The following is a 12,518-nucleotide window of genomic DNA, read 5'->3' as shown; positions in this document are numbered from 1 at the left end:
GCAGCTTGTTACATGTCATTCATGACTTCACATCGGAAATGCACTGCTCTATGCCTTGGATAGTAGCCTCAACTTCAGTTGGGCTGCTAGATTTGTATATTTGAGTGTCTTCAGTGTACAATTGATGAGACAGTGGATGTCGATCTATGACATCTGAGAGCAAATAAGTGTACGAAATGAAGAGAACTGGGACAAGAACAGAGCCTTGTGGAACACCAAAACATTGATCAACTGGGCTGGAAGGTTTTCCATTTATGAACACAATTTGAGTCCTGTTGACTAAGTAGGACCATCTATGGTAAGGCTGTATCATGAATACAAATACATCCTGTCATTTACTATCAAAACAACACCAATTTGATACGTTGCAGCATGTGTATTGATAGTAATCAATGTGGCTGGCTGAGCTGGTAAAAAAAGTGAGATCTGACAAAATTCATAAGTACTTGTTTATCTAGAGTTTCCCACATCAACACAAAGTAGTCACGGTTATAATTAATAAACCCTCTGCAAATAGCTACTGAGGATAAAATAATTAGCATGACTGAGTTCAAAATGGTTCTGGTGAAAATGTGAAACCACTGAAATCCCCACACAGATACAAAACTGGAACATTAGTGATCCAAAATAGATAATTGATTTACAGGCAGTGAAAAGTGAAAACTGTTAGCATGCAGAATTTGCTTTGTAAACTCGTTTACATTATCAAAGGGCACAATTATTTACACAAGAAGAATTTTGCTGAGCAAAAATTGTAGACAAGAACAAGTAGTATCCAGTGTTTGTAAAGAATATCTCCTTTACATATACATGCACCACAGTAGCTGTAATATAACATTCACAAACACTCTCTGCCACAGTCAGTATATAATATAGCTACACAAAGAAAATAATAATGACAGAATAGTTTATACAGCATAATGGCAATCAGTAAACAATCCCACATCACATACGCTCACATGTAATTATCAGGGTAGATTTAGTAAATTCACAGGGTATAAAAGGGGTGAGCCAAGCTCAGCTACCACAATCTAAAATGCCTATTTTGATAATACTTCAAATCCATCCATTTTCACAATGAATCTATGGTAGCAGAAAGCAATGGACAAACATGTCCAAACACTTCCAAATGCTAGATGAAAATAAATAACATTCTGCTTAATTAAGGTCAGTTGTGTACAAGTTTAGATGAATATACATGCATAGTATCATATATTACAAAGAGAAGAAGCAAATAGTAAAAAACTAATGAATTTGCAAGTTTTCTGTTAGCAAATGGAAGTACATGTATAGCTCCAAGATAATGTCCACATCCTTGCTCAACCAATACATATGCAAAGTAGCTGTAACAGTGCAATTTTTTTTTTTAGATGTTCTTGCAGCAAGGTATGGTCTCAATTGCATGCAATATGTTCACTGACATAAGTTTTTAATTGTTTGCTGAATTAATTCAGCTTAAATTCATACATCAATTTTCCTTGAGTTTGGAAGGCAATGGTTTGCATTCATTTGTCGTGAATGTCATATGACTCCTGCATTCTGAGAATGTCATACAATATTACTTTTATATGAATGTGTTCAAATTTACTCATTTGTATATAACAGGAGTCATGTATTCTAGGAATGTCATGCTCTACTTTTGATATGAATTGTGAGAATGTGGGAATGTATCTGTCTTGAATGATATTAATCATGTAGGCAAGGAATTCATTTCTGTGTCTGGAAATGTTATACTAATGAATTGCTAGTTAGCAAATAATGTAGTTAAAACATGAAGTCCATTAATTCATTGTGTAATTAAGTTCTGAATTCTAAAGAAAGCAAATGCCTACTGATTGACTTAGTCCAGTTCGTGATTTATAATCCACACAAGGTGTTTATTAAGACATCTAATTATGTTGTGGTTCCATGTAGCTCCATATGGTAAAGAGAACAGACAACCTAGTTACAGTTGATGACCCAAAGGAGGCTGGGGAGAGAATGAAAAGGAATACAGCAATGCTGACCTGTCACCAACATTGATTTTGAAAGGACTGGACTTTTATTTATAAGAAAAAGTGTATCATTCAAATGTTATGGTCAATTTCATTTTGTAACTTATTAAATTGTTATGTTTTTACATATGGGGGGGGGGGGCTTGTGTTCTATTCTATAGCTCTGTTATTCCATCCATTAAATTCTTTTTAATTATGTACTCGATCTGGGCAAACACACAGTGGTCAATCATCTCCTAAATAACAATAACCAGACCAAACCTACCAAGTGGTCCTTTAACAGTAGCATTTAAAAAAATCAACGCCTTTATATTTCATGACATTTATTATGTTCAAAGATCACAAACTATTTCCATGAAAAGATCTCACATCTCAAGCTTTTCAGAATTAACAAAACAGAATCTCAGTTTCAGTAATGATCAGAAATCACTCAAGCCATACTGAACCGATTGCTTTATGCAATATGGCAATTCATTAGAAAACTAACCATACCCTAATCAAATGTTTTGCAGCTTTCAGAAATAAGTTTGCCATCTGGTAAAATCAAACAATTTGCTCAAGCAGCCACCAAAGACACAAGTCTGAAAATATTTCCACAAAGCATGACCAAATTGTCTTTATAGACTGAATTATTACTAGTAGGCATTTGAATCACCAGGAACCACACTGTATGTTCCAAACCAACACCATTAGAATTCAAATCTGTTTACAAATTTTATATGTCTATTTTCTTCCACTGCTTGTAATGATAATATTAAATGTTCACTTGTACTGCTATCTGTATTCATCCAATTATTAAAGAAATGCATTTTCTTTTGAAAAGTATAGATACATGTATATTACAATTAGATCAAATATCTAGATTTTTTAAGCTGAGAAGGTGGAGATTCTGATACAGGACAAGAATTCAAAACATGTGATGGTACATATCGATAAACACTATTCATACAGAAAGCAATTTCTCAAAATTAATATTGCAAAACCTTTTCCCTCGATCTTATACCCCAGACATAAATGTAACAACTAGTCAATATATCATCATGCGATAGAGTGAAATAAATGATGTTTTTGGTTCACACAATCATCATCATCATCATCATCATCATCATCATCAATCTCTTAACCCATGAGGTTGTTGGGGCACCACAGTTGACTTTATATCCAATTCTCTGCATCTTTCCCTGTTCTCTACTGCCCTTTGGGAATCCCATGCCTGTCCACTCCTTAATGTTGTCTTCCCACTTCTTTTTCTGTCTTCTTTTGTACCATTGCAAGTTGCCTTGCAAGATTGTTTTGCCAGTCCAGATCATCTTAAGACATGACTGTACCACTTCAGTTTGTGCTATTTTACAGTGGTCAAGAGGTCTTCATAGGGTCCAATGGCTCATTGGATCCTGTTGTGGACTTCTTCTTTGGTTATATGGCCAATGTATGAGATGCCCAAATTCTTGTGGTAGCATCCCATTTCAAAGGTTTGAATCCTTCCTTGTAGATCTGATGTGAGCGGCCATGTTTCACAAGCATATAGAAAGATGGATATGACAATCTTGTTATTGCTGCAGTTGTCTGGGCAATCCTGCAAAGTAGCTCTGTGATAACTGATCCCAAGTACTTGAAGCTTCTGTCCACTGGATCACAAAATGACAATATATAATGAAGAATATAGTGTATAAATTACTTTGCTTTACTTAGAAAGGAATACCTTGCTGTCAAATTTTGATACCTGTGTTATGATAACTGCTGTGACAGCAGTTATTTCATTCAAATTAATTATGTTCCAGAGAACTGTACCGCTCTGGTGGCCTGGTGGTTAAAGCATCCACCTCGGATGCAGGAGGTCATGGGTTCGATCCCCGGCTGAGTCATACCAAAAACTTACAAAAATGGTACTAACAGCTCCCTCCCTTGGCGCTCAGCATTAAGATGTTAGTGTTAGGACTGGTTGGCCTTGTGTCAGGATAATGTGACTGGGTGGGACATCATGCTACATGTCTGTGGCATGATGCCTCAGTGCTAGACATCACTATAAATTGTCACACTGCAGACATCATAGCAATATGACTAAAAAATTGTTCAAGCTACGTTAAAAATCCAAATCACATACACACACACACACACACACACACATATATATAAATTATAAAATAAACAACACCAACACGTAGAATGTGTGACCGGTTTCGCTTTAATGCTTCATCAGACTGAATTCAAACTGAATTCAATATCATTGCTTACGTCATTAAATATGTTGTTTCTAAGTGATCAATGAAATAAACAATGATATAAACAAGATGACGTCATAGCTTACATTTTTAACGTAATTATCTAATACTTTAACGAATGATTTACATGGAGATATGCATATACAGCAAAGATTAATGATATCTTAATACATAAATATATATATATAAAACTCGATCTTAAAGATACGTATATCTCTACTGAAAACTATATATACCATTTATTAACAAATAGAGATAAACAGTTTTAGTAACATTAGTATTATGTAGAATACACGCTTATTAGAAGAAAAGAAAATAAATTACACAAAAAAAAAAAAATACAAAGATAAATGTAATCAACATATACACTAGTATAATCTTTATAGCTCTGAAAGTGGTTATCAGAACTCAATTTATTTAATAAAAATATAATACAAATATGGTGTGCATTACGGTTACTATCAAGTATTTTATAAATAATTAATCATGTTATATTGTTAATTAATTACAAATTCAATTTCATTTTTAAAGAACTAGTAAACATATTTTTATGTTATTAGATTATACTTTTACCAATTAAGATTTTCTGCACAGTAAAATAATATGAAATATTCATATCTAATTGTAAACAGGGGACTTAATTCAGAAAAAAAAAAAAAAAAAAAAAAAAAAAAAATTAAAAATTAATAAAAAATTACTAAATGTCATATAGTGTTTTTGAATTTAGACCTTTTGGATATACCGTATTAAGACGGTGAATCCAATAGGTTTCCTTTAGTAGACGTTCCATTTCAGAATCAGCTTTAACAATAGGTTGGAAGGAGAAATCTTGCAATGTATGGGAATTTTTGTTAAAATGTGCGGCAACATGAGATGAAAATGATTGATCGATATAATTTTTTATATCTGATCTATGTTGGTTCATACGTTTAGATATTTGTTGACTGGTTTGTCCAACATATTGGATGCCACATTTTTTGCACGTTATCAAATAAATAACATTTGATGTTGCACAATTAATGTCACAACGCATATTAAAAATTTCTTTCGTATTATTACTATAGAAAGAAGTATTTTCATTAATAAATGAACAGTGTGAACATCTAGGTCTATTACATTTAGTTGATGATCCTATTTTATATGATGGTTTTTCTAATTTGGATTTCAGATTTTTAGTCCTTTTATAAGCAAGTGTGGGTTTGCTTTCATGTAACGATTTAACACTTGCTTTACATGATAAGTTTAATAAATCCCAATATTTATTGATAATCTTACCTATATTAGGCAAACTTGGATTATATTCAATAACAAAAGGAATGATATCTTCATTTCTATTTTTGATTTTATATTGTAAAGATTCAAGCTGTGTAAGAGAAGATACCTTTTGGAAAGCAGTATTAATGATGTCAATAGGGTAATTTCTATTTAAAAAATGCTGACCTAACTCTGTCAAAGATGATTTAAAAACAGCATCATCCGAAATAATTCTTCTGTATCTTTTTGCTTGACTATATGGTATCCCAATATTTCATATTATTTTACTGTGCAGAAAATCTTAATTGGTAAAAGTATAATCTAATAACATAAAAATATGTTTACTAGTTCTTTAAAAATGAAATTGAATTTGTAATTAATTATCAATATAACATGATTAATTATTTATAAAATACTTGATAGTAACCGTAATGCACACCATATTTGTATTATATTTTTATTAAATAAATTGAGTTCTGATAACCACTTTCAGAGCTATAAAGATTATACTAGTGTATATGTTGATTACATTTATCTTTGTATTTTTTTTTTTTTTTTTTTTTGTGTAATTTATTTTCTTTTCTTCTAATAAGCGTGTATTCTACATAATACTAATGTTACTAAAACTGTTTATCTCTATTTGTTAATAAATGGTATATATATATATATATAACAGCAATCTTAATTTAGGCAGAACAAGGATAATAAGCTTGTCATATCTTGCATGTCAAAACATTTGGTAAATTGCTGTGCTATAGATCAACACATATCCTAAGTAACATGACCCCGGCCGATTGTATTTGAGGAAATGAGCATAAAAAAAATACCTTAACAGTGGGGGAGGTAAACTTGTACATGCATATAATAAATACAGTATTTTCATATTGTTACATTTCTACATTGATGGTTTTAGTCATCCATCCTTCAACCTGTGTGACCAAACAAACAATTATGCATAAATCTATTTAAAAAAATACAGTATACTGGGGTTTCACTGCCTGGCAGAGTGAGTAAATATATTGCTAGAAAATAGTAAACTTTGCATTCTTCTATTAGGAAAGTGAAGATGACTTAACCCAGTGACCTTTTAGACACAAACTTAGTAACTGTGTTTATTGACTTTGTTGTTGCTCTTCATCCTTCAAGTTCAAAGAAAACACTACTAACTGGTTTGGGTTCATTGAGTATATGAATGGATGATCAGGCCAATTTGTGCTCTTAACTGTCTGTGGTACTCTTGACAGGAGATGCCACTTGGGTTTGTTTGATCAATAGAAGACTTGCTACAGTTCTGAGATTTCTGCTGCAATTCCTCTGCAATTCTCTTCATCTGAAGTCTGTAGTTTCCACATGAAAGAGACTCCACCAGGTGGTGAGATTCTGTTAAAATCTTTCAGGGATGACTTACGGAAGTGTTTCTTCTGACCACTCTGAGATTGCTTTCCCTTCTTCAGCTTGCTGTAGAAGAGCTTTGTTAGCAGTCTTCTGAGATGCAGGTGAGGTGGCCTGCCCATCTCAACTGTGTTTGTTGTGAATTACTGCCCATGTGTGAACTTCACTGTCTGGGACCCTGTCCTGCAATCCTCATCAGTTTCTGCAGTCAGCCCATGTGAAAGATACTGATTTTCTTGGCACGGCATCTGTACACTGTCCAGGTTTTGCAATCACACAGTAGGGTCAGCAACACAATGGCTTTGTAGATCTTATGTTTGTAAACTGATTTCACTGCACTACCACACATCTGCATGTATTCTGCCAAAGGCCACACTTGCTTTACCAATTCTGGCTTATGGCTTTCATTTTTTATGTGACTGCATTTATTGTACCGCTGAGATAGGTGAATTTGTCCACTGCCACATGAGCTTGGCCATTTACTGTGATGACATGCTCTATCTAAGGCTTTCCTGGTTCAGATTGGTTCATTGCCTCTGTCTTCTTGATATTGACTTTTACAATGATGAATTGTATCTTTAACGAGAATAATCTAATCTGAAACTTTAATAATGAGCTATTGAATTTCCAAAAAGTTTTCTGCTTATCAGTTTTTCTACAAACTGAAATCACTTTCACATGAGTATTGTCAGTTCTGTAGCTGGGTTCTATGAAGATTGTTAAAAGATTTTCTGAAACAAAGTCAAGCCTGGCTTGATTAATTGGTTACTTTTTCTTGAAGTGTATCTTTATCTACCAATATTTCTCTCTTGCCACATCTCCAGCAAGTTATGTTCTGTACATATCAAGAACCAGCCCTTGGATGCTTGGATTGTTCAGAATATTATAATGACAGGTGTCAGATTCTAGATCCATGACTAAGTTAAAATCACCTCCAATAATCCCATAATCATTGCAGAAGGTTGTTATATCATTTTTAAATTCTGATTAGAAATGTAGATTGTCATGGTTAGAACTATATATATTAATCAGACTAAATCTATAATTTTGTGTTGATATATCTAGAATTATTTTTATTACCAATAATATTGTGGTTCTATGTATGGTGAATTGAAAATTATTATTGAATATTTCTTCTGTTTTAAATAGTTTAGTAGAATAGCCTTCAAACTTTAATGAAAAGAAATTGAAACACACATTCATAACCCAAACTGATCATATGCAATTCTCCCACTAATAAAGTGGGCCTCTTGAAGAAAATAAATTGATTATTTCTTTTCTTTGAAACAGTTTAGAAAATCCCCTAATCCCTAACAATTAGCTACTAATAACAATATTTAATTTTTCATCCATATAACAACAGAGACAATTTTTGCTGAAAAATAAAAGGGTAGACCGACAAAGTACAGATGAAAACCCAATGATAATTTGATTTTGGATTGCTGATATATTTGCGCATTTAAGTATTCTGCTGATATGTAATCAATTCTTGATAAATGAATGTACAAACTTATTGTAAAGAGGCAGCTTAAAACTGGAGGGAATATGGGTCAAAGAAAATTAAACAAAATGCAACAATCTGATGGTAAAATAGGAGGATAGCTAGAAAAACAAAATGTATAGTTCAGACAAAAGTGATGAAGAGAACAAAGATAAAGAGAGAATAAGGAAATATAACAGAGATAATGTGCATAAAGAAAGTTCTAAGTCAACATTAAGCTTCCACTGTGCAAAATCATAAACAATGAATGTGCAATATTTCACTTGAAAATAAGTAGCTTAATCGCACAAACTAATTCAATCCAAGGAAGCTTTTTTTATCATATTGCCCTTTTGATATACTTCTTCCAATTCCACTTTTTAACATTAAATGTACATTGGAGGAGTTTAAAACTGACTGTGAGGATTAGAGGGGAGATTTTCTGTTGAAAGTTTGATCTATTCATTTTTAGTTCATATGTAATCATGATCATGAAGCGTATTCATGCTTTCTCCTTCTTATAGTAATGAACCATCTACAATACATTGATGAATCAAGTAAAATACAATTTGGTTCCCTGCATTCACATTTATATTTAAGCTTTTCACCAAAAACACTAAATCAATATAAGTTGTTGCTGATGCTGCTTTAAAAAAAATTAAATTAACAATTAGTCCAAAGTCATCTCATCCTTATAAAAGTTTAAAAAATATGAACAATCAAACCTACAAGAGAAAGAGTGAGAGAGAAATGGAAAAAATGCAAGTGAAATGAAATGCAGTTCAATGTGTATAAATCAAGTAATTGTACATAGTATCAAAAGATCGTTGACGAAAGAAAAAATAGACAAAAGATTATGAAACAGGTCAAAATGAATTAGAACTCTTTGAAATTTGTGCTTTGTCTAATTACAGCCTCCTAATTTTGAAAGGATGTGTCTTGTTCCTACTCTAGTCACTTGGTTATTTTTCAACTTTTCAAAAATGTTACCATACTGAGATCTACATCCCTAATTTAAATCCACAGCATACCCACTACCCCTTCTTTCCAAATCTCAACAGACTTGTTCTTCTCTCTATTTACTGAGACGTAAATAATCACATTATTTGTCCTGATGTCTTGTTCCTGTTCAATGATTTGATTCTCTAGAGCTTCATTCCAAGGCTGCAGACCTTCAATGACTGTTTACTCTGCCTCTTCCCCAGATTCTAACAAATGACCTTCAGCTGGTTTACATAGTTTGGTTTAAATAAAGTGCATTTTGTTCATGTCTGGTTTTATGATTTCTTCACCTTGCAACTGATGAATTTTAGGTTGGTAGTGGGAAATGCCAACCTCCAATGTATGAAAAAATGTCTCACCTGCATCTTGCCAACTCTATATTAGAAGTCAATGTGATCATGTATGTGCATTTACTCAAACTGATTATAATTTAATTGTTGCTCTAAAATTTAAAACTAAAATAGTTTGACCAAAGCCTATTCAAACCTGAATGTTGAATCCTTTGCAACTCATAAAACTTCCAGATAAAAACTGATGGGTATGAACTTTTGCAATGTTAGCCCAGTACTAAACTGGGCCAAGAAATGAGAACATCAGGTTTATCATTACAAATAGCAGGGTAGTATGAATTTTTACCTTCAACACTTTCACTGTTACATCATAGAACACAACATTCAATACAGCTCCTACTGGAACACACCTTTAAGTTAACCTCATCCATAAATGTCCACATAATTTAGCATTGATTTTGTCATATTTCTTGGAGCATGTAAATAATGACTTTCCAAAGGAATATGGATGTATGAGGATCCAAATAAAGTGAATGATTGATGTTCAAAGGTATGTGTAATCAAATTCTAACAAATGACACCCATTCAGAAAAAGTCAGTTCTGAATATCTATATGACCTGTATAACTTTTACTATAGTTTGGTCAGTCTTCTTGCTCACTTCTTTTGTCTTTATCCTGTTTATTTCTGGCATTTCCTATTGTTCCTCCCAAGGTTGGTATTTTTACAATATCCTGTGGTACAATTTAACTTATAATGATCAAAACTGAACTTTTCTGTCAGGTGAACTGACCCAATTGGCTGCACTAATTGCATGGGCATGTATGCCTATCCATATTCAACCATGCAACAGTTATAATGCATGTTGACTTTCGGGTGAATTTTTATAGTTTCCTTAAAATACACTTTCAAACACATTAAACATCCCCATACACCCATCACAGTAAGCCAAACAAGCTTAAAGAACTTTCATATCCAGAAAAGAGCAGTGAAATATCCAAAACCTTATGATTTTCTAATGTTTACCAAAGCATATTTGGCACTTACCACTGGCATAGCTGATCTTGGACACAGACATACTGGCAAGCATAAATACAGCTGATAAGGTGATCACTATATTAAGCTCTAGCCAACGAGGTGTCCACAATAACAATATAGGTTTTGCATTATGCAACACTGGGATATCCTTTCATCATGGATCCATTCTGCACTTCCACCAACAGCTCAATGAAACTGTCGATCTTCAGACAAGAGGCCCACTTTGACCCGATATTGTTCACCTGGGTATATGTCAGCTTGTTAATGTAAATTCACACATCAAACCATGGGGGGGGGGGGACCACATACTTGCTACATTGTCTGTTAATGGTGGTGTCATTTATATTCTTTCTTAGTTATTATATACAGGATTACTGATACAACCAATATTGTCCCCTTGTTCCCACCCTGCACATGTGGACTTAACCCCAATTTAAAACTCAGAAACTGCTCATAACACCACCACAGAATACATATATATGGCATTATAAAGGCAGTTCATTATCATTTGAAGAAACTGAAAATACCTTCAAACCAGGTAGCTTTGTCAAATTTGGCATAATTTTGTGGGGGAAAAAGCTGAAAATAGCAATTATGAATGGACAATGCATGACAAATGAGCACCTTGCCTTAAGCTTGCATGGCCTTAAAGCCAGGTAAGCCTAAAATAGAAACAGGGCTTTCTAAACTTAAGTGTTAAGCTAGCTTTTTCAGTTATACTGCTACACCACCAACTATACACTATCCCTCCATATTATTGGGGACATGCAATTCCAAATGGGTTATTCAATTCATGCAACTTTTTTCCTCAATGGCAAGAAAAGGTTCCAGAAAAAAAAATCCCTTTAAAAGAAATCTTGGCTTGTTATCTGCATTAAGCTGAACTGACCTTTGGCCAGGTCAACTAAAATTTATGCACTTACCTGTTTCTCTCACCTTTATCGTTGTTGATGCCTTGCTTGATGGCTGCATACCAATGATGGTAGGTTCACATTCCCATTTGTTACCATTATTCGTTTGTGAAATATTAGCAACTGACAAGGTAAAACTGCTTCCATTGCATGATGGACTCAAGTTATATGTTCTATATACTTCTGGCATTGTGTAAAATGTACAGTTTGTTGTTTCGATTACTAGGCCAAAAGTATTATTATTTAAATGCCAATGGATATAATCAGGATAATGTAATCCAGTGTAGTCACACTGGAGATGTACTGTTTCTCCTTTTTTTACTGATGCTTCTGGACTTGGGGTCAAACTCACACTGTTCCCATCTGTAACAAAAACATAATATTACTTAGAAAGAAAATCATATTTTCAAACTTGTTTTCACAAGGTAAATCCTCATTAAATTCTAAGCTATTGTACCAATTCTCAAAGCTAATCATATAGTCAAGATATCTGACAAAAAGTGACCATCACAGGCTGAGACTCTCCAGATAACATCACACACACTTGTGATTGGAATACAAAAGCTTTTATTTGACTCAGCACTTCTCTGATCACTTCTATGTAATGACTGAAATTTGTGTGCACTATTTTAAAATCTATATTAAGTATGACAAATACATATGCAAATGAATTTTACAATTATATAAATGATAAATAAATTCCCACACTAATTTATACAAAATCCATGTGTGCCAATTTTTGTCAGATAAATCGTGTTGATGGCAGGAACTAATTTTTAAAAAAAGAAACTTAGAAACAATCTGTTTCTATTTTCATGCTAAAACAAACTATCATTAAGGATACAAATTTTAGTTCATATTTACCCCTTACCAAATGTGAACCATTCCATTGCCGACACATTCAGTCCTTGTAGAAAAAATTTCTCCTCAGAGTTT

At 33.1% G+C, this 12,518-nt stretch overlaps 1 protein-coding gene across 1 annotated transcript in view; it reads right to left on the bottom strand.

The window, feature by feature from the left end:
- Positions 1-11,936, bottom strand: part of LOC149796100 (uncharacterized) — a 206,159-nt gene extending 194,223 nt beyond the window's left edge. Inside the window, exon 1 of the mRNA XM_089966025.1 lies at positions 11,595-11,936. Within this exon, the coding sequence (XP_089822151.1) occupies positions 11,595-11,772 (178 nt within the window). The 5' untranslated portion in view covers positions 11,773-11,936. The remainder of the gene's footprint in view (positions 1-11,594) is intronic.
- Positions 11,937-12,518: the final 582 nt, after the last annotated feature.

The sequence above is a fragment of the Sinohyriopsis cumingii genome, chromosome 7, assembly GCF_028554795.1.
Source record: "Sinohyriopsis cumingii isolate HCF-2022 chromosome 7, ASM2855479v2, whole genome shotgun sequence".
Lineage (NCBI taxonomy): Eukaryota > Metazoa > Mollusca > Bivalvia > Unionida > Unionidae > Sinohyriopsis > Sinohyriopsis cumingii.
The sequence above is the reverse complement of the archived record's forward strand: the minus strand, read 5'-3'. Positions and strand labels throughout refer to the sequence as shown.